This window comes from Equus asinus, chromosome 9 (genome assembly GCF_041296235.1).
Source record: "Equus asinus isolate D_3611 breed Donkey chromosome 9, EquAss-T2T_v2, whole genome shotgun sequence".
NCBI lineage: Eukaryota > Metazoa > Chordata > Mammalia > Perissodactyla > Equidae > Equus > Equus asinus.
This window is the reverse complement of record NC_091798.1, coordinates 51,053,524-51,076,844: the sequence shown is the minus strand read 5'-3', so window position 1 is coordinate 51,076,844 and position 23,321 is coordinate 51,053,524. Positions and strand designations below refer to the sequence as shown.

The 23,321-nt window shown below is 42.8% G+C and overlaps 1 protein-coding gene across 9 annotated transcripts in view; it reads left to right on the top strand.

The window, feature by feature from the left end:
• The window catches only part of GRAMD2B (GRAM domain containing 2B), a 103,611-nt gene that overhangs the window by 57,234 nt on the left and 23,056 nt on the right, over positions 1-23,321 (top strand). For 5 of the 9 annotated variants that reach the window (XM_070517492.1, XM_014859540.3, XM_014859539.3 and 2 more), the window contains exons 2-5: positions 16,050-16,169; positions 19,147-19,258; positions 21,948-22,014; positions 22,938-23,041. In XM_070517492.1, coding sequence (XP_070373593.1) covers positions 16,050-16,169; positions 19,147-19,258; positions 21,948-22,014; positions 22,938-23,041 — 403 coding nt within the window. Of the gene's footprint in view, positions 1-16,049; positions 16,170-17,006; positions 17,050-19,146; positions 19,259-21,947; positions 22,015-22,937; positions 23,042-23,321 lie in introns of all 9 variants that reach the window. The other 4 variants (XM_070517496.1, XM_070517495.1, XM_070517494.1 and 1 more) reach the window with 1 other exon arrangement.

Sequence of the window (23,321 nt, the reverse complement as noted above, 5' to 3'; positions counted from 1 at the left end):
TTGCTGTTCCACAGGTGCCTATGGCTCTAAATAATCAGTCTGCTGAAGTGGCATCGTTTGGGCGGGCATCTCCTGCTACTCTTCCATAATAACACATAATGCTGATATTTTCCCTGAAGAGCAGCTAGATTTCACTTATTTTTTTTTTTTCCTTTTTCTCCCCAAAGTCCCCCGGTACATAGTTGTATATTCTTCGTTGTGGGTCCTTCTGGTTGTGGTATGTGGGATGCCGCCTCAGCGTGGTTCAGTGAACAGTGCCATGTCTGCACCCAGGATTCGAACCAACGAAACACTGGGCCGCCTGCAGCGGAGCACCCGAACTTAGCCACTCGGCCACGGGGCCAGCCCCAGATTTCACTTATTTTTTTTAATCAATTACAATTGTTAATCTTTTTTGGGTTTGATATTGGTATTGTGTTTATCTTTTGTAAAAAAAGGAATTCTTATCTTCTAAAGCTACATACTGCAATGGTTACAGATGCAAAGATAACGTTGGGATTTGCTTCAAAATAAATCAGAGGTGGGAGGAGTGGGCAGGGATATGACTGAGACAAGACTAGGAATGAGTTGATAATCATTCTTCTGTCTACTTTGTATATGTCATAAAATTTTCATAGTAGGTGGTTGGAAAGTTTTCTAATCACTTACAAAAACACTCAGTCAACTATGATGTAACTTAACTATTAATCTCAAAAAGTAGACCAGTCTGAGTTTTTCTAATGAAATCTATGACTGATCCTCAGCCATTGCCACTGTTCCTTTTGTCGATGCCACCTAGCTTCATTGGTCCGATAGAACATGCATACACTCCCGTAAGTGCCTTTACCCAGAATTTTTTAAATTGAGAAAAAAAAAAAAAGCATGTGTTTCCTAAATTCAAGTTTGATGTGACAGAGAGCCACTCTGTGTAGTGCAGCTGTGTACGTGTAGCCCTTGCTGTGGGGGGAGGACCTGGTGTGGAGGCGAGAAGGTTGGGCTCTTACTCAGACGCTGAAATATGATAAACATCCCTTCTGAAGATGCCACTCCCAGAAACTGCATTGGGCTACTCTGAGGAAGCCACAGATCATGGAATAGATTCTTTTCCTTGAGCCTTACCCATTTCAGAGGTGTAAAATGAAGAAAAGCAATCCTATTTTCTTCCAGTTTCTTGGAATGTGCACTATCTAAGCATTGCCCTTTAAACTCTTAACAAAGTAAAGTCAACTAAGGCATGATGGCCACTCGCAGCCATAAGGACAGCTCATTTGGCCTTAGGAAGGCAGACTGCGCTACCTTTCACCCAGTTTCACGGGAAGAAACAGTAAAGCTTCCTCAATGGAAATGTTTCTTCTTTGCCCACAACCTCTGCAGGATGGATTTGTCAAATCTTTGGTTGGAAGAATTGGAAGGGCGGCCATTGCCTCACTAAAACTGCCCCTGACTGGTTTGGTCTAAGTTTGCCAGAACACGATCCAGCCCCCAGCAGAAAACTTCTCTGGCCTTTCCCATGCCAGTTTTCCCAAGTCCAGGAATTCCGAGTGAAGTCCATCCTTTCCTCTTGCTGTTTATACTGTCTGGTGTAGCCAAAGAGGCCTCTGTGCTAGAAATCAGAGCACCTAGCCTCTAGTGCAAGTTTAAGAAACATGAAGTAACTTAAGGGAAATGAGTGGAGCACCTTCCCCCTAGGAATACTTAGACATCCCAGCCTCAGACCCTGCCCTCCAGAGGCTTATGGTCTAAGAAGGGGAAAGACAAGTAAACAGCAGCCCCTTCATAACTTTAAACAAACCCCATGTTAAAGCATACAATTGTTGTGGCAGTCATACCTTGTAGGGTACTGGGGAGGAACATTGAAAAAAGGAATGTCAGTCCTCAGAGCACAGAGGGGTTGGGGTAGGCTTCCTATAGGAGGAGACCCCCGCCGGAGCTAAATCTTGGAAGATGAGCAGTGCTTGGGGCAGGGGGCGGGGGGCGCGGTTAGGCAGCCCAAGCCAGGGTTGGGGAAACATGGCAGGAGGGTAAAAGCCAGTGAGGGAGGCTCCAGATTGCAGAGGGCCTCCTGTACTTATCTTCAGCTTTATCTTGTAGGCAGTAGAGAACCAAAAGGGTTTTAAATGGGGTGGGGGTGGGGAGATGATGTGAATATCATATCATATTTGGGCTTTTCAAAGATAACAGGGCAAAGTATCTTCCATGTAGATGGAAGGAGGTGTGAGACGGAAGAAGCAAGTGTCACATACAGCTTAAATGAGAGAGGAAGTTATAGTGGTCCAGGCAGGAGGCGCTGAGGAGCCTACCTAAGCCAACAGAACTGGAAAGAACAGAAGTGGGCACTGCTGGAAAATATTAAAGAGGCACAATCTACAGCCAGCCCTGGTGGTCTAGGGGTTAAGATTCAGCACTCTCACCACCGCAGCCTGGGTTTGTTTCCCGGTCAGGGAACCACACCAGTCGTTGGTTGTCATAATGTGGTGGCTGCATGTTACTATGATGCTGAAAGCTATGCCACTGGTATTTCAAATAGCAGCAGGGTCACCATAGTGGACAGGTTTCAGTGGAACTTCTAGACTGACGGACTAGGAAGAAGGACCTGGCCACTCACTTTCCAAAAAATTGCCCACGAAAACCCTGTGAGGGCCAGCCCCATGGCCTAGTGGTTAAGTTTGGCACGCTCTGCTTCGGCAGCTGGGGTTCAGATCCCAGGTGCGGACCTACACCACTCATCTGCTAGCAGCTACGCTGTGGCTGCAACCCACATACAAAGAAAAAAAGAGAGGAAGATTGACAACAGATGTTAGCTCAGGGTGAATCTTCCTCAGCAAAAAAACAAAAACAAACCCTGTGAGTAGCAGTGGAGCATTGTCGATATAGTGCCAGAAGGTGAGAGAATGGTGCAAAAAGAATGGGCATGCTTCCACTCTGCTGTACACAGGGTCACTAGGAATGGGAATTGACTCAAGAGCACTGACAACGAAATCCACAGGTCTTAGTGTCTGACTTGATTTGGTGGGAGATAGATAGTCAGAGTATGAGAGTAATGGAGGTTCCAGTGTGGTCCCTCAACACTCTCATCTTGAAATATGAGTAACGCCTGTCCTACATACTTGCCTCATAAGGTTGGCAGGAGGGCTAGTATGGTATTGTGGTGTGGGTGTGAATGCTCTTTGAGAACAGCAATGCAAATGTAAAGTCCCCTGAAAAATCCAGTAGGAAGGAGTAGTGAGGAAGAGGGAAGAGGCAGAGAACAGATATTTTCCAAAACAATATATTTTAGCACAGGTAGAAAAAAATGCTTATTTGTGGTGGGAGAAATTAAGGGCAGGGAGTAAGGATGTCAGATTTAAGATTTAATAAAAAATCTGTTTAGACTTACTGCTTATTTCCTTGGAAGAGGTACTAATTGTCATTTATAAATTACATTAATTCTAATTCTTCTATCCTATGCCAGTTAGTTATCTTTAAAATATTGGGATAAACATTTCTTTTCAACAGCAGTGAGGAGTTATTAGTTCTCTAATTATTCCATGTTTTGATATATATGATAATTATAATATAATTATAATATAAATAATGACCATGTGGAATAATTCCATGTCGTTGACACTAGTGTATGTAAAACACAGGGATGGGTTCTGGGGCAAAACAAATTCAGAGAAGAGACAGTTAATAGGTTTACTTTCATTAGTAAGTTACATTAACGCTTTTGAAACTCACAACTTGAAATAACTAAAAATGTACTTTTTAAATTTTTTTCCGTGGGATAGCATGAACTATTCTTTCCTTAAGGAAATCTATCTAGTTTGGAGGTCTTTTGGTTAAACCAAGGCTTTTACAGAAAACTGTTTGCTCTAATGTATAGATAGCCCATTTTTAAAAAGTGACAGTGCTTGTCTCATCTAGAAGTTGAGTCCGGTTAATTTTTCGTTGGAAAAAAAGGAATCCCAAATTTTCATAATACACAGCATTTAAGCAAAGAAAATTTTCAAGTGTGCTAATGACGTCCATAATGTCCCATGCCCATTTTGATTCCTGGGGGTGATGTGGCATGAGCTCTGAAACTGGCCTCTGGGAAGTTCCTATAGAGCCCAGCCCTGTGAACGTCCTGAGCCTCATATGCAGAGAATTCTGAACTATGGCATCTGAGCACAGGAGATTGAGGAAGTGGTCATGCCGAGGCAGGCGGGGAAGCAAAAGAGGGACAGGTTTCTAGAGCGCTCTCTGGTGCTATCTTGGATTCTTGTGGCAACTTTTAACTGTGCTGCAGTGCCCGCAATCTCAGTCTTTTAGCTCTCTTGCTTTTTATCTTTTTTTTTTTTTCCCCTACATGGAACAGATAGACAGAGTTCCAGGAAATGAAGGGTATGAGAGGAAAGAAAGCTCTTCAGTCAAGACAGATGACAGCCAGGGAGGCAGGAGGTCGCTCATCTCTGATGCTTCAGGTCCAATGCCTTCTCCAGCAGCTCAGGGCCAAGGAGCGCCCCGCGTTTCCACGGGGCCGGGAGGTGGGTCCTCAAAAACAAAAGCAGACGTTCTCTCTTCCCAAGTCTGCTTCTAATGGCCCTGGGTTTTTTGTGGTTTTCTTTTTTAACCTTTAAATGTTACTGTGCTATTAACAGGTAAAATATTCTCTTCTGGCTAAATACATGTATTTCTGGCATGATCCATTCTCCCCCCCCCGAATAAAACTTATTATCATAGGTATAGTAAGAAGAGAAATGAAATGTAATTCAAGAGAAATTTGTACTCACGGAAAAGAATATTCTGCCCACGAAGTTGACTATGCTGTCTCGCTGTGTTGACTATGTGTCTCGCCTCTCTACCTCCTCCCTTTTCCCCGCCTCACTATGCCTGGTCCTCATTCCTTGTCTTTACTAGAAGAGTCCTTCAAATCAGGTCTCCGTACCATTACTCTCTTCCAGTACCCATGTATCAGAAGATACACTGTTTTCTCAGGAGTACCGTTTTCATAAAGCTGTGCCTCATCTCAGGAAACCCTGGCAGGGTCTGTTCTCTCATAAATTCGGAACTCCTCCATCTCTAAGTTCAGCGCCTCAGCTGCCCGAGTCCTCATCATTCTACTCACCTATCAGGTTCTTATACTACAAACACCTTCTCTCTGGCGTTCCTCATATACAACTTACTTGTTCTTTCCTTTCTTCTTCTTTGTGTACTGTAACTTTTCATGACTTTTGCCTGAACTCCTCATGCTCCCAATTTTGTATAATCTTTGGTCCTCTCTTCCTTTAAAATGGGGTTCCAAGTTGATATTCTTTGTGATGGACCCCACTTAATTCTGGAAACTCCAAAATAGAGGCATTAACATTTTTTATTTGGGGTTTTAATGGGGTTGATATCAGAGTGGGTTTTGTTTTTAATGTGTGTGCTTAATCTCTTCATTTCAACTGTAAATCTATTGAGATTAGGGACAGTCCTTAGATGTTGGTTCTTCCTCAAAACTATGTGTGTTTCGATTTATCACAGGTATAGGATCTCTTCTGGTGTAGAGGGGCTTAGAAATAGACCAGATTCCTATTTGAAATTTTTAGTTGTAGCCCTACCCAAAGCTAAGTGAAAGAACTTCTTAATTATCCTTAATGTTTACAATCCCTGCTCTGAGGAATAGGCATACTTGTGAATTTGACCAGTTGCAAGTCCAGTGCATGTAAACAGCTTCGCTTCATTTTGTCATTCAGAATTGTCTTTAATTCCAAATGGCTTTTTTGAATTACCACATGGCATATTCTTTTTCTGTATTACCTCTCAAGAAAATAGTCCCAATGACCCAATTGCGCTCCATAATCTAGTTTATAGCTTATCTATAGATATTATAGTTATCTAATTTGTAGTTATTTCTAAATACCTGAGGTTCTTTTCAATCTTATTTGCTATTTATGATATTTTGAATATTTGCCATAATAGCTGAAGATTTGTTAATATTGTACTTTCTCTAAATGTTTTTTCCTGGATTTAATGCCATATCTTGCATTCCTATAATTCTGTTTTGGTATGTTTTTCATTCCACTTTTAAAATCTAATTCTTCCCCACACACACCCTTCAGGCCAAAAGCCTTAACTAAATAGACGTCCTCTAATATATCTTAGGTGTATGAAAAGGAGTTTATTCTCACGTTCAGCAATTGCTGATGAAGAACAACTTCAAAAAAGGAGTAGCGATAGAAATTCAAAAAATATTTAAAGTCCCTGCCCCTGAGAAGATTATATTCTAGTTTGAAGGCGATATAATAAATAACATATTTTTAGATGTTTTGTTAGCTCTGAGCAATGCAACATACAAAATACTATTTACATGCTGAGGGTGTAAATAACAAAAAGGCACTTACTATCTGCAGCATCAATCTGTCCTGGAAATTGGAAAAGTCACTTGCTGCCTCTTTGATGCATTTTCTTGTCATTTTCCTTTGTTGTTTTCCACTTGTGCTTGGCCTCAAAATACCACTGCTAAGTTATTTAGTTTGATTATGATTTTGCTTACAGTTGTTTCCTCTAAAAATGAAGATAGTCTGTTCAAGTTTCCATATGGCTTCCAATTATTACTCACCTAACTAATAATCAGTTTGAAAACTAAGTTTGCACACAATGCTGATTCAGTGAAAGTGAAAAAACAGCCTTTTTCTCCCTTCTCCCACATACAACATGGCCCTCTTCCAGCAGAACTTGTAAATCGCACTTGAGAAGGAGTTTACTACGTAGGTTTTGAGATAAAATTTAAGCCTAAGCACTCTTTTGAATGCTAATTGTTGTCCTGTACTGCAGATATACTCAAAGTCATCCAGTCAAAAAGTATTAGTGGCAGAATTTCTTGTATCTAGCCATTGGAAGTAAAGAAATGGGGGCCAGTATCAAAAGGGTATATAATGGGACATGTCCTGGGCATGGAACAATGGATAGCTGTGGGTGCTTAGGAAGGAGCAGAGAAAGTATTCCAGGTTAGAAGAACCAAGAGCCAAAGCACAGAGGGAGAGTGGAACATGATGTAAGCGAGGCCATGGTGAGAAGACCAACATGGCTGGAATGGAGAATTCTTTTTGAAAAGTAGAGGGAGACTGCAAAACTGTAGAGGGTCTTGGCTTGTATCCAGATGCTGCAGTCTGATGCTCAATAGAAAGCCATTGTTGGTTCTGAAGCAGTGGCATGACATAATGGAGGCGATGTCTCAGGAGAATGAATCGAGCATTGATGTCCCAGAAGACTTGGAGAGGGAGACCCTGGAGATCACGGCTGTGTGTTCCAGAGGTTGACGGGGATCGTCTGCAGCTGCAGCTATTCTCTACTGTTGACTTCATCTTAAAACAGAGACAAAAGCCCTTCTGGGTTGTTGGGTTTTTTTTTAAAAAAAAAAAAGCTAGTTTGAGTTGGGTTTCTGTCCCTTCAGTATTAGAATCCTGACGATTAAATGCTTTTTGGAGTTATGTGCTTTGCCTTAGGCTTTGAAAGAAAAGCACTGATTTAGGAAAACAGAATTAGGAGCAGGTGTAAAGGAGGAAGTGATTCACATGATTGTTCTGGGACAATGACTTGTCCAGTTTAATGGGAACAGAGGGGAGCTCTGTGAGACCATTTTAAAGAGGTCTCTGGGGGCCCATTGGTGGCTGTGCTATGCCATTCCTCCGGCCCTAGGGTGGCAGCTGAGCTTCAGGTATTACTCGTTGCCATGGCAATGTGCTTGGGACTCAACATAAAGAGTTTCCAATTGGCGGAATCCTTCCTCTGCAGAGTCAGATACTCTTTTTGTTGTTCTTTTGGGCTCTTTTGGTTTTTTAGGTACAGCTTTCTATCTGCTAACAATATTTGTCTATCAAATCTAAAACTAGATTCACATGATCCCTCCCACCAGACTACATTTCCTCTTGTGTTCCCTGTAACCGTTTGTGGCAATGCTATCTTCTCCATCCCCCAGATAACCTCGAGGTTATCTTGGATGTTCTTTTCCATTGCTTGCTTTCTGCACTTGTTCTTGTGTTCTCTCTGGGTTATCTCTCCAGTGCAGTCTCTGCTTCTTGCCTTCAAACTTGTCCCCCTATCTGCCTCCAGCCTCCACACTCCCCAACGCCCTGTTCTTGTACACTGATGCGTATAGTCCTCCAGAAGCGCACATCTCATCAGGCCCCTCATGATGTATATGTGGGAAAAGGTGGGCACTTGATATCTCGTCTTTTCATTCCTTCGGTTTAAATATCTTCACTTAATCCCTACTGCCAACCAAATGAAGTCAGAAAGCAGCCCTCTCTTATCAGGAATCAAACTTCACAACCACCTAATTGCTGCTGCTTTCTGGTGTCTATACTCCAGAGAAAACCAAACTGTTAGATTCCTTGTGCATGTGTGACTCTCCCTTGTCTGCATGTTTTCGCTTCTGCCTTTCCTTGTATTTCTCATGCCCTTTTTTGATATCTTCACAAGTCCAAGTTATATGTACCCAGCTCAAATGTCAATCCTTCCACAATAAGTTTTGCTGCAAATACATTGTTTCTTTGGGTAGAGAAGTGGCACAGATGACTACCATGTGATAATGGAAGGTTTTGATTTTTTCCATCCAAAGAAACTGTTTTATTTTTATTGTTTTGTAAGACAAATGGAAATATAATTTACACTCTGGTTTCTTCTACTGAATTGTATTTCTGACACTTATAATATTTGTCTGCTAAGTTAGAAAAATATAGTGTCCCACCCTCACACAACATCATGGTTATTTCCCCCACAAAACTTCCCTGATTCTCTTCTTTACAATTAGAAGAGATTTCTGAATTCCCAAGACACTATCTTTCTGGCAGATATCCCTTATGCTTTATTTATGTGCTAAACTCAAATTCTCAGCACAGGCTGAGTCCTTTGAGAGTACAGCGTCTGGCAGTATGTTTTACACATAGTAGGAACTCAAGCATTTGAAGATTGTAAATCCACCTATTTTCTGATCTTTACGGTATTTTACATCTTTTCTGCATCTTCTTTACATCTTCCCACCTCTCCTATTCTCTATCTGCCTCCCCAGTAGCTTCTTTTAACTGTACCAATTTTGGTTGTAGTGGTTACTTCTTTATACATGTGTATATCCCTCGCTTTCTTAATTTTAGTCCTTATCTCTCAACTTCCTGTTTTGATGGAACATAAGAGTCAGCCCACTTACACTCATTCTCTGCCTCCCTCTCTTCCTACTCCCAGTGTTAAATAGGCATATCACTTTCTAGTTCCTATTTTCACACATTTATCTCTTTAAATAATACATCAGCGTAACTCTCATGTTAAATCAATTTGACTCTCCACTTTTCAGGATAAGAAATTAGTAACCTCTGCCCTTCTTTCACCTTCTCACCATTCTTTTTTTTTAAAGATTTTATTGTTCCTTTTTCTCCCAAAGTGCCCCAGTACATAGTTGTGTATTTTTAATTGTGAGTCCTTCTAGTTGTGGCATGTGGGATGCCGCCGCAGCATGGCCTGATGAGCGGTGCCATGTCCGTGCCCAGGATCCGACCCAGCGAAACCCTGGGCCACCGAAGCGGAATGTGCAAACTTAACCACTCGGCCATGGGGATGGCCCCCACACCTGTAGTTTAATCTAACATTTTTGACAACTTCTTATGTCCTCCTCCTCTAGCACCTCACTGGACTCTGACTGAACTCTGACAGATCACTATTCTCTTAGCGTCCATTGATGCCCATTATTTCTGAAACTACAGCTTCCTCTACTTTGCTGCACTAGTTAATATTGTACTTTACTTTCTACTTTCCATTTTCCAGAAATTTTGGGAAATCGCTCTCCTGTTGATGGTTTCCTCCATCGTTGTAAGCAGGATTATTACTTCTTTTGTACATAATCATTTTAACAGGCCTCAGAAAGGAGAGACAAACATTTGTGCTCCTGTTCTCCCCCCTGAACTGGAAGCCTGTCAGGTTTCATTAAAGGTTTTGCTGAAACAAAAGAATATTATGTTTTGGGGATGCCTTTTTTTCTATCTGCCATAGACTGTCAAGGAAAAAAATAGTTACTTTATCATTAACATTTTATTTTAACGTTACTGACCTCTAATATCTACTTAACTTTTCTAAATGTTTAAGATTATTTATTTAGAAAGTCAATTCTAGATTATTGCCAAGAATTGGTGATGCAGGTTTGATGATAATTGTTTTCCCTGAATGTTTTAATCAACAACCCCCTAGAAAACTTGACAAAATGTACATACCAACAGCTAATTCACAAAACAGGAAATTAAAAAAACACTCTTAAATGCATGAAAATACACTTAATCTTACCCGTAAGAGAAATGTAAATCAAAACCATGCTGGGATTTTTTTTTTTTTCCCACCTCTCACATTTACAAAGATAAAAACGTTTAATACTAATCATCATTAAAATTATTGTTATTATATGTGCCATGTGTCCTACTAGGCACTTTTTTTTTTTATTTAATACTTAGTTAATGAGAATGTGTAAACTGCTATATATTGTGGGCATGGGTCACAAAACCTCTACTGAGAGTAGTTTGGCAATAACTATAAAAGTTTTAAATTATCTGGCAATAAAAGTTTTAAATTATTTTATTTACGTTTTGAGACAGTGGTTACATTTCCGGGAAAGTATCCTTTGATATTTACACACCATAAATATACAAGGACATTTGTTGCAATGTTGTTTGTATTTGTCATAAGACTGACATCCACCTAAATGCCCATCAATAAGGAACTGGTTAAATTATAATTCACCCATGACAGTGGAACTCTATGCAGTCATTACAAAGAATGAGGAAGCTCTACGTGTAATGATACGGAAAAAGCACCAAGATGTAGTAGTAAAAGAAACCCAGCAAGATGTGAAGTAGCATGCTATCATTTGTGCTTAAAAAATACACACAGTCATGCACACAGATTCTCCCTAGAAGGACACACAGGAGCTGGGACAGTAGGCACCTTTCTGGACAGAAGCAGGACCACCGTGAAACTGAGGTAGAAGGGAGATTTCTTTTTCCATTTGTAACTTATGAATTTGTACTTGTGCTTCTAGTGCCTATTCAGAAATAAATGTGTAGATAGACAGATAGATGAAATGTAAAGTTTCTAGCAAAGATATCAGAATTGTAAGTGAAAGACTCTTCTTCCTGACATAAAAATCTGGTTTGGGAGATTCTGGGTTTACTTTGCAGTTGGAGAGGCTGAGGGGTCTTGGAGGGGTCCTGCTCTCCCTCACCACCTCCTGCACCACTCTGCACCCCATTCTGCTTCCTTCTTTTGGTTACTGTGATGTCTCTCTCTGCACGACGGCTGCTGCCCAGCGGTCCCCAGAGCCCTCCTCTCTCCCTGTTGCCTGTCTGCTTCCCAAGTGTTGCCGCCCCTGCTGCCGGCCATGGGGCCACTGAGCAGGCAGCATACCAAAAACAAGAGTCTGTGAGGCCCCAGGTCTTGGCAGTTCCAGGTGCAGCCTAGTTTTCAGTACAGGGCTTCAGCAGCACTCTATGTTCGCAGACCTAGCCTTAATCACAAGAATCCCATTTCTACGATTTTATCCTATCAGATCCTCTAGTGAAACATACCCTACCTTCAAGTCACTTCTAAGCCTTTGTTGGTCAAGACTGTGGTTTTAAGAAACGGTGATCAGGGATTTTTTTTTAATGATAGTGGGGTCAAACTGCCCTCACCCATATCACCCTAAGGGAGTTTAGTGACATTTTTTATGCCTTAGCTTATACGAATTTAACTTGAAGGTAGACTCAAATAAAGGGTTTGTCACTGTAACTAGAAAGGAACACAGCTTCCTGGACTAAACCCTAGTGAGGCACTTGTTTTCACGTACCTGAGAGGCGGCTTAATCACTCATCTGAGATGCAACTTCATCATCATTCTACCGCGTATCTGCTCACTTGACTTGCATGTGCTGCTGCCTGAATACGTGCATTGAAGTGACGGGAGAAAGGAGTGCTCAGTTTTCCTTAAATTCACAGAGACTGTCTCTGGGAGGAATGATAGTTGACCCCATGTAAGAATTCTAATTCTGAAAAGTTGTGAAATCTGAGTCAGGTCATCATCAGACTAATGAGGTCTGGAAATTGACAAATATTGGACTGTTGCTAGGGATTGTCCACCTGTTTTTTATTTTTTTGTAGATTGTGTAACAGTGTGTGGCAGTGTCTTATTGAAACCAGCACTTCCTAGCTCATAATAAAAATGCTGTCCCCAGGGGCCGGCCCCATGGCTGAGTGGTTAAGTTCGCATGCTCTGCTTCAGTGGCCCAGAGTTTCGCCGGTTCGAATCCTGGGCACGGACATGGCACCGCTCATCAAGCCATGCTGAGGTGGCATCCCACATGCCACAACTAGAAGGAGCCAGAACTAAAAATACACAACTATGTACTGGGGGGCTTTGGGAAGCAGAAGAAGAAGAAAAAAAGAAGATTGGCAATAGATGTTAGCTCAGGTGCCAATCTTTAAAAAAAAATAAAAATGCTGTCCCCAAATAGGTGAAGTCAGGCTTGGTTGGCATACGCATGACTATCTGTCTCACTGCTCTGAAATTCCTACTGAAAAGTTGTCAGGGCCCATAGCTGATGCTGGAGTTGGGTTGGAGATGGGAGAAGAAATAACCTGCCAAGGCCAGGTGAAGGTTGATCCTGTGTCCCAGCACCTTCTGCTGTTTCCGTTTCTATGGATACTTACAACTGTCACTCACTCATCTGTCTCGCCCACCCACCTCTGAGCATCCTGCCCTGCCAGCAGGGACCCTTCAATAAACATTTGTTGAAAAAGGAGGATTGTTTTGGGGGTTTGGTTTTGTTTTTTTAGTTGACTCGTTTAGTCAGTATCTTGAAAGAGCCTTGTCTTCTTGTTTTAAAAAAACAAAGAACCGATTTCTTTATTTTCGTGATTTAAATGAGACCTGTAGTTTCACCTCCCTTTTCAGTGAGAGTTCAGCTTCACCGACAGTAACTTTAGAGTTACTGAGAGGCCGGGAGGAAGCCTGCCATTTCCCCTCCCCCACTCTGCTCACCCAAACGCGGCCCGTCTCCGCCATTTGGATTCCACATAGTTTTCATCTGCTGCTGCTGAGACCTCCGAGGGAAGGGTTGCCTGCCAGAATAATCTCTCCCGTGTTCAGAATTCACTTGCTTGAGTTTCCATAGCATCTTTAAGTAAACAAAAACCTAAAATTGAATTGGCCCATAGATGAATTTCACTTCCTCTCTGAGACACTACAGAATTAATCCCACATCCAACACCACATGCAAATGACCACTGTGAGCAGAAGGCTGAGCTGGTGCTGTGGAAAAAAAGAAATTCCCTGCTTTTAAGGAACTTAGTCCAGTAGTTGGATAAATAAGACATTTGGGAAAAAAGTGAACAGAGCAAGACAGTAATTGATTAGGGGCCTCGTCGTTATACAGCCAGCAGCAGCATTGCCCAGACCACTTGGTTGGAAGGCTTTGTGGAGCCTGTGCCTTCAAGGAGAGAACCAGTGCTGGAGACTAAGCACAAGTGGAAGGCAGAGTGGGGTGGAGACTGTCTAGAAAGAAGCCGTTTTCACTTGAGCATACAGGTATGTGCTGTCATTAAATGACATTGCTGAGGGGGTTGATATAGAGGTGCACACTGTATCTTTTCAGTGCTAAGCTAGGGGCCCTGAAAGAGGACCACCACACGTGGGGAAGCTCCCAGTGCCCCGCACTGCAGAAAGTGCCTGACCAGGAAGGGGCAAGGGGCAAGGACGGGTAGACTCTAGCCGAGCTCTGCTTCCTGTGCACCTTGGTGCTGGGCTGTTTCTGCCCAGAGCAAGGGGCACCTTGTCTCTGCCAGGCCATGTGTCAGTAGGGCTATGTCCCAAATGAGGGGCACCTTCTTATTTTTTTTTTAATTTTATTTATTTATTTTTTTAATTGCAGTAACATTGGATTATAAGATTATATAGCTTTCGGATGTACATCATTATTATTTCGAGTTCTGTGTAAATTACATCATGTTGACCACCCAAAAACTAGCTATAGTGCATCCCCTTACGTGTGAGCCTAATCACCCCTTTTGCCCTCCCCCCTTCTCCTGTGGTAACCACCAATCCAGTCTCCAGTGCTCTGTGTTTGTTTGTCGTTGCTGAGGGGCCCCTTCTCATGAACGCATCCTAGTGGAGTGGTCCTGGTACACAAAGGTGCGTACAGGACAGCTGCAGCTCTGCCCCCAAGTCTGAATCTGACCCCGCATAAGATTCAGCAAATATTTGAAGGGATGCTGAGATGGATAATTGAAGTTCCACACACACTTCATCTCTCTACTTTAAGAGGGACACTCAAGTATATTTCTGCCTGATGGTTTTGAAGAATAGAAGTAATGTGTGTGTCTTGGGGGGTAGAAGGAAAAGGCAGAGACATGCTCGAAGGCCCCTTAACAGTTCTAAAATTCTCTGAGTCCATAAATTAAACATGATGCTAGATTTAAATAAAATCTTCTATTTTAAGTCAAAGCAGTGTTTTCCTGTTAACATTTGAAGGCCTTCTATGTACCCTTTGTCACATAATGCAGTTCAGTTGTGGACTGAGCCCTTTTAGTGTACATAAGTGTTTTCAGTGCTTTGAGAAGAATTGAAGAAGTAGCAGGTGGGGGCTCTGTCCTCGAATATTTATCTACTTAGGAAAAGATAAATGCTAATTACAAAGTGAGCATCAACCATTCGTAGGGATTGTTAATTGGATACTTTGTCAGATACACTTGGTCTTGATTTTGACACTACACTAGGACCCCTAGTGTGGGCTGGAATTTTCATATGCTGTGAAAAGTGGTAAGCAAGCAACCACAAAGTTTAAATTAACCAATAACATTTCCTGCCTGCGCGGTCATTTGCAGGTGAAGATACCAAATGGGTGGTAAATTAGGATTAAAATTAGCTAAACTGTCATAGCGGTGCTATCTTATGTCTTCTTTGATGCTCAGCCACCGTGGAGTTCTCACATCCTTAGAAGCAGGTTTTTGCTGTGCAGGCTGACACCAGAGAAGGTCTGATCCATGGACAACAGCATGTATTCTCCCTTACCACGTCCCTTCCCCTGCTCCTTCCCACACTGGAAATGCGTTCCCCTGTTCCCGAGTTTGAGGGAGCTCACTTCTGCGTCCACCACCCTGGCTGGCCTCCGTTTGTTCTCTACATTCCCTCTTTTACCAAGGTCAGATCTAGTTTTCCAAGAGCCTGTTATCGTGCTTATGTACTAACACCATCCTAGACCCTGTGGTCAATAGAAAAATCAATAAGGATTCTCACCCCACCCTAGAGCTCTCACACTGAAGAGCTAATAAGGGGCTAAACGGACAGATGTATGGTTGGGGGGATGAGTGTATTGGGGAGGGGGGAGAGAGAGAGAGAAAGCAAGAAGGAGAATGTGTGTACACAAAGGCCTCCCTGATGGACAGACCTGAGGTTGAATACCAGCTCAGACGGTAGTTCTGTGAACTTGGGCAAGATAGTCAATATCTGAGAGCCTCAGGTGCCTCATCTGTGAGATAGGGGTAATAATTCCTGCCTAGGCTGTGCAGATTAGACACTGTAAATTGCTTAGAGACGTGGTTGGTTAAAATAGCAGCAGCCCAAAGTGGGACGTATATAACTACAACAAAAGGTGATAGGTGACATAAGGGAAGTGCAAACAGAGGGCAGTGTGGCTTCCCAGCAGGAGGCCACACGTCAGCATGAGCATGAGCATACAGGTGTGCTCAGGGTGCCTCCCAGCCACCAGGTGACCTGCCGCCCTGCTCCTGGGTTGGCAGGGCAGAGCTGGGCAGTGCCCGGCCCACAGGGCGCAGAGCTGGGAGGCAGCAAGTTTCCGCAAAGTCATGCTGTTACCTGACCGTAAACCTGGACTTTTACCTGCTGGAGCAGGCGTGACCTGCAGCTAGTGTGCTTGAGGCGCCAGCCGAGAGGGGTTATAATGGAGATTTGGAGAGGGCACAGCTGTCCTAGTTGACTTCAGCCTGTTGGTGGAGACTGAAGATCATTCTGCCCCCCAGAAAGCCAAGCAGCTGCTTCGCTTTTCCGTCCACCTCGCTCTGGATGTCTAAGGTGAAGCGTTTTTCTCTCTTCTCCAGCTCAGAGGCTGAGAATGGTGTGGAGGAGAAAAAGAAGGTCTGCAGGTCACCAACAGCCCAGTCTCCTGCCCCGTCCAGCGAGGCCGAGTCCCCAGACCAGAAGAGGCTCATTTCCCTGTGGTGAGTCCACCCATTGACTCTCTGCTTTCTTTTTGACCTTTTGGGGAAGAGGGGCTGCTGAGAGGAGCTGGTGTTTCTAGTTTTAGGGTGGTTGTTAAAAGACTGAGAGTCTTCTGTAGGCAAACAAAGAAGGGGGGTGCTTTTCCTTGACCTCCAGGCACTGGCGCTCGCCGCTTTCTCTCATCTCTTCCCCTCATCTCTTCCCAGGAGCATCTTTTCTCCTTCCTGCCCCAGCCTTCTGTGGAATGTCTGCCCCTTTCTTAAAGCACTGATTTTGCTAACCAGTAAAGCTAGAGTGGCCCAGGCTCTGGCACAGATTTATAAAGCACCTGGAAAGGTTGGCCAGGTTGCTAATGAGGCCTGCCTGGGTTGGAGTGTCCGCTCAGCCTGTGGGTGTGCATAACTGCGGTCACACTTATCTAGTAGCCATAAAAAAGAGCAGAGGGGAACACCATCTGGGATCTCCATGCAGGGTGTACACGTCTTAGGGGGCTGCCCGTTTCCTGGGGCCAGAGTCCGTTGGATCGTGGGGCTGTGAGGGGACAGGTGGTTTTAAGATGTGGAGCTGTGGTCCCCATCACTCTCAGAGGCACCAATTATGTGCCTTCTTTCACATAGAAGGAAGAAATAGGCACTTAAAGTTGCTTTTCAGCACTTAAAAGAAAATGGTTAAGCCAGTGGTCAATTTCAGGTCAATGTGGCCACTTATCCATCCAAGTGGAGGAGTGATTGCTCCCTCCCTATTATTAGAACTGTCAGAACTGCTACCTTCTATGCTTTTGGCCTCTGCTAAGGGATGATTAAATCCTGCTTTTCCCTTTCTTTCTGGCTACCCAGCCCATACCTTCTCTCCAAATCTATACTTCACTCAAGACCAAGTGTAAGTTTTCACTCTTCCCCCCAATTTTTCTTCCTATCACTCCCAATTATCTCTCCATCTTTTCTGCATGCCTGTTTTAACACATCTCACTTTTAACCATTCTTTCTAGAGCTGTTTCCTGTCAGAGCATCCTGCCTCACTCACCAAATGAGTCTCTCCGCAGAGGCACCAAGCATGTCGTTTCTTGTATTTTTCACCACTGCTGACTGGCTACTGCAGGCATTTTTAAAACACTGTTGGTTTTACTCCAACTTCCCCAGGCTTCAGAGAATAATACATTCATCATCAGGGCATGTGTGTTAAATTTCGTGGGCATGTGATCTGTGGATTTGCAAAGAGCCCATGCTTAGTTTAATGCTCTCCTCTTGCTGTCGGGAAGTTTTGAATAAGAGGCCCACATGTTCCTTTGCGCTCAGCGTCCGGTCCTGCTCATCATCATCTGTAGGAAGTGAGAATAACATGGTTGAGAAGACCCAAAGAAATCAATACTGTGTAAATAGGCACCCCTCCCACTCCCACCACAGAGGCCAATACTATGCAGCAGCCCCTTCAGCTTCTGCCTCTTAAAATTAGCAAGCGGGGAGCTGCCCTGCTTGTCACGTGTGCTTCCAGGCAATAGTTCTTTAAAAGGTCTAATCGTTGCCTTGGTGATTCCAGTAACATTTATTAATTTGAATCAGTGGAGGTGATAAATTCAAATTAGTGGATGGTACAAATAATAGGTAAAGTTGACATTTGTAAAAATAATTTTATTTTCAAGTAGAGTATAGATGTTTTCTCATAATTTCAAAAAAAAAAAAAGCGATCCCTAGAATTCTAAAGGAATTTATATCCATGAATAGATTCATTGGCTGCTAGCTCAATCCGAATCTGTGTACCTTGAATTGCTGAGAGGTATTTCCACCTGTGGTTTGAGCATCACGCAGTTGAACTGTTGGGGCGGGAAATGGCCTAGGACGTCACATAGTCCTTCTTTTCCCAGCTGAGAAAACCAGAGCCTAGTATCTCTCTAACTTCAGTCATTTCTGTCCCTCTGTCACACCCGTATACCACTTGAATTGCTTAAGATTCTTCTTAAATCCACTTTGAACCAAATATTGTTTTAACTGAGCCTCATTCTAAGAAATCATATTGTAGAATCATGGATCTCATGAGCTATTTTCCTCCAATAAACAAAAAAAATCTACATAATTGTATCATCAAACTTGTTTGTATATATACCTCTAAAAATCATACCCGCATTCCTCTTTGAAATGACTGTGTTCAGCTCTAGGTTTGCAGATATGTGCAGATTCACACGTCCACGGAAATGGAGAGCCAGGACTGGAACACCTTAGAGACAAGTCCTAGAGCTCTGACTTCTGCCTTTACAAGAACGAAGGAAGACTTGACTTCCAAACATGTTCGTCTTTTTTATCCTGACTTCACTTCTACCATTTTCCCACCCTGGGATGTTCTGTTTCTCTTTTCCTCAGATCCAACTCCTGTTCATCCTGTTAGGCCCAGTGTATTAAACCCACCTCATCCTATTGGTCTCTTCTCTTACCTCCTGTTGGACTTATTGTCTCAACGCCTATGATATGTCTTGTTTGGCTGCTAAATCATGTGCTGCCTTTTTAAAAGATGTTTGATGCCTGCACAGACTCCTTAAGGACAAAGACTGTTTCCTGTGCCCCGGGGCATTTAACACCGTGCCCCACTCAATTAACACTTGTCAAATAGAATTCTAAAACAAAAATCTTCTTTGATTGAACTCTACCTGCAGTTTTCTTGGGTAATTTGCCTCCAGTACTCCTCTATACACTGATTAAAATACTTTTGATACAATTACTTTCACAACTCAATTGTGACTTCTCCCTTCTGTAAGTTACCATGTCTGCAGTTTGAGATTACAGCCTGCTGAAATCCGCTAGTCTCCTCCAGCGCGGGCTGTGTAAATGCTCCTAGAGGCTTCTGAGTGATTCTTGATGTCTAGAAGAGAAAAACGAATGTCATGTTCTCTTATGAGGTGGTATAATAATCAAGATTTATTATAATAAAATTAATGAGTAGCATAAAAAATTCATCTTATAGACTCCCTGGGCTTTCTTTCCTCAGGTCAAAATCCAGTTTTGACGGTGCCTCTTTAGCAAGTGATAAGAATGACTGTAAAACAGAAAGCAAAAATGACTCTAAAACTGAAAGGAAAAAGTCTTCATCTTCCAGCCAGGTAATCTGGGAATGAGACATGTGCTGTCTCAGAGGGTGACAGAAGCATTAAAGCCAATGGGAAGAAAGAACCCCAGTGGGTAGCTTCCTGCTAGTCAGGACTAACGTAGGTATAGATTGTAGAGAATCTAGAAGAAAGGACGGGCTATACTTCCTTCAGTTAATTTGTCATTGATGCTGTATTTCACAGCTGACCTTTCAACACAGGCTGAGTGGTAGTGAGTCCTACACTGTGACCCCAAACTCTGACAAGTGCCCAGAGAGCAAGGACCAGCACAGAGTCATGTGCCTGTCTAATAATTAGCCAGAACCAGGAGAGGTATGACATCCTTGCATTAAAAGTAAAGAGTCTGGGGGCCGGCCCAGTGGCGTAGTAGTCAAGTTCATGAGCTCTGCTTTGGCAGCCTGAGGGTTTGCAGGTTCAGATCCCAGGCGCAGACCTACATACCACTCATCAAGCCATGCTGTGGTGGTGTCCCACATACAAAATAGAGGAGGATTGGCATAGATGTTAGCTCAGCAACAATCTTCCTCAAGCAAAAAGAAGAAGATTGGCACAGATGTTAGCTCAGGGCCAATCTTCTTCCTCCCTGCCAAAAAAGAAAAGTCTGATAAGGCACGTGTGCGAATAGAAGGTGACCCACCTGTCCACAGAGGAGGAAAACCTGTGAACAGGGTCATGATTCTCATCCAGCAGTAATTTTGATTCTGATCTAAAATATACCCAGATAGGTAACAAAGCCCAGTTCTGTGTCAGAGTGTGACACACTTACTCAGTCAACAGTTTTAGGTGTTTTTTTTTTAACATGTCACCCCTAACTACTTAAATATGTATCTCCTAAGAACTAGAACAAAAAACTGTTGGCACACCCAAGAAATTTAACTGAATAGTAAATATACAAAAATATTATTAATATAAAATCCATTTTGGAATTTCCAGAATTGTCCCAATAGTAAATGTCCTTTATAAAGGTTTTTTTCTTCCCCTTTCTCTAGAATCCAATCAAGAGCCATGTATTGCATTTATTTGTCATGTCGCTTTTAATTTAGATCAGTCCCAGTACATTTTTTGGTTTTTTGCCTTTTGTTACATTCTTTTTTTTTTTTTTTTTTTGAGGAAGATTAGCCCTGAGCTAACTGCTGCCAATCCTCCTCTTTTTGCTGAGGAAGACTGTCCCTGAGCTAACATCCATGCCCGTCTTCCTCTGCTTTATATGTGGGACGCCTACCACAGCATGGCGTGCCAAGCGGTGCCATGTCCGCACCCGGGATCTGAACCTGCGAACTCCGAGCCGCTAAAGCAGATGTGTGAACTTAACTGCTGCGCCACCGGGCTGGCCCCTACATTCATATTTTTGAAGACTCTATGGCCTAGGACATTTTGAAATCAAGTGTGCACCCAGTGTTCTTTGTAGCCATTAAAAACAAAATGTTAGTGAAGCCCATATAGATCACCTAGCTTTAGTCTAGGTTACTCTCTGCATGTATAGTGTTCTCCCAGGAAGCTGCGTGAGGTAACCTGCTTTATATGTGGTATTTATCTATAAAATAGTGACCTGCAGGACAATCTGTTGTCTGCATGAGCTGCCTAAAGCTCTTTTTTATGGCAATACTAGGGCCAGTTCTGCCATTGAGACCACTCCTACTTTGGATAAGAAAGCATCGAGGGCCTCCTTGTAGATCTCTCTGTTCTGTTCGTAAGACTTTTTCATCAAAACATCCTATCAGGCAGAGTGGTCCTGTGGAAGGAGGACACAGCTGTTCCTCTTAGTAGCTGTGTGGTACCAGTTCAGTCGCTCAGTATCCCTGAGGCACAGTGTCCTGACTCATGGAATGGGGACATCAGTTCCCAGGTTATTGTGGGGATGGTGTTTGTGAAAGCATTTGACAAACTGTAAATTGCTGTCTATATAATGTTGTTGTCACAGTCGTGGAAACAGATGTGTTGAAAGTGAAGTGATGGAGCATTTCAGACTCTTGGGGGGTCTGCCGCCCTGGAGAGTTAGGTCTTTTGTGTGAAATCCTCCTTGTCATCTCCCCACCCCCGACACTAGCTAAGGAAATGCCTTCACGACAATGATAGTGTTAGTGACAATACCAGATAGTAGGTCCCTTAGATGTACTATCCCATTTAAGCCTTATGGCATCCTTCTGAGACAGTTGCTGTTTTTGCGTCTGGCACAGAAGAAGAAACTGAGGCCAGAGAGATTAAGTGACTCGGCCACCATGATATACCAAAGGAGAGGTGCAGCCAAGACCTAGAGTTAGGTTTATCTGACTACAAAGCCTTTAGCCCTTGCCCTCTGCTAAGAGTGCTCACTTTTCTTTAGTGTCCTGGGATCCGCTGCCTTCCCTGGTGAGGTTCCTTAGAATCTACTCATTTCTTATTAAGCACATCCTTGTCCAGCCTCCTTGGCAGCAGGCTGACCACGAGCCGCATCGTGATTGTAGATGCATGTCCAACCAACAGGTCACTCATCTTCTTGGAAAGTGAAACCTTTGTGCCCTGCCTTCCACTGTTTTTTTCACTGAAGTGTTGTCTTGGAGACTATAGATGAGGGAGGAGGAATCTCTAAGGTTACTATATTAGGGGAGGGGAAATTTGTTATGTAATTTAAATTGAAGTTAAAATTTGTGATGTTTCACAAAAAAGCGAGAGCAGTAATCCCTATGTTTTGTTCCCATTATAGTACAAGGCAAATATGCACTTTCACAAGCTGTTTCTTGATGTCCCAACTGAGGAACCACTGAGGCAAAGTAAGTTGTGACCTGTTTGACTTCCTAGCTACATATTTGAAAAGATGCGAATTGGTTTGGCGGAAGAGAGAGGGCACTGTCTCGGGGCTGAATCACCAAGGGGAATAGGTTTCTGAAAGTCATGGTGTAACAATCATGCTAGCTTCATTCAGCTTTCACCAAGCACCTTGAAAGATATGAAAGTAGAATGGGAAACTGAATCTTTCCGTGATATGGAATCATCCAAGAGGATCACAGAATGCTATCCTTGCCTTCCACATTCACTGCCAAGATGCATTGTGATTGGACTGTCATGAGTTTTAGGATAACAGGACTGGAGTAAGAGAGGCCTCTAGAAGGATGCTAAAAAGGCAACCTAGATTTAAGTGCACAGACAAGTGTTGATGCCGGTTCTGTGCAGGGCATGATAATCCACCTAAACATCTTGCCTCGCACACCAGTTAAGCACCTACCCTGCTCCTCTGTGGTTCATCAAGGGGCCCAGGGTTCCATGCTAGCCTCCCTCAGATGCTGGATTCCTACCGTGCTCTCCAGACAGGAAGTCTGCTCCTCCTGCAGTGGGAAGAGGAGTTGTTACTGATATTCCCAGGGAAGGAGGGTGGGGTGCTAACATTAGCACTAGGGTGACACACCTTCCTAAATAGAGGAGATGTTTGCAACACCGTTCTTGATCTTTCACTTGCAATGATAGACTTGCCTTTCCATTTTTATTTTTATACTAAAGCTTGTAAGACTTTGAATTAAAAAACAAACTCTCATCTCTGTAGCTTTATCCCACTAAAGATGACTGAAAAAGAGGGGATAGATCTTTTGAGTATGTGAGTGTATTATCGCTGCCCGTCCCTGAGTCACCAACGTATATACACAGTTTTCATTTTACATGGAAATTCTCAATGGTGTCATACCTGTACATATTTTCTCAGGTTTTACCTGTGCTCTACAGAAAGAAATACTGTACCAAGGGAAGCTCTTTGTATCAGAAAACTGGATTTGTTTTCATTCCAAGGTCTTTGGAAAAGACACTAAGGTTGGTATAATTTTTTTAAAGGAAAGCTAATCCCTGCTCTTTGTTATATATTGTGAACATTAATTGTTTTAAGTATAGCAATATTTATAAATATTGCTATTAATATTTATATTATATTAATTATGTTTATTATAATATTTATAAATATAAATAAAGGTATATTTATTATACCTTTATACCAAGTTTCCTTTACTGTAGTTCTAAAGATTACAGGTTCTAAATGCCTCTAGATGACGCCAACTTTTCTCTTCCCCTAAACACCACTCTCATTCATTTCCTT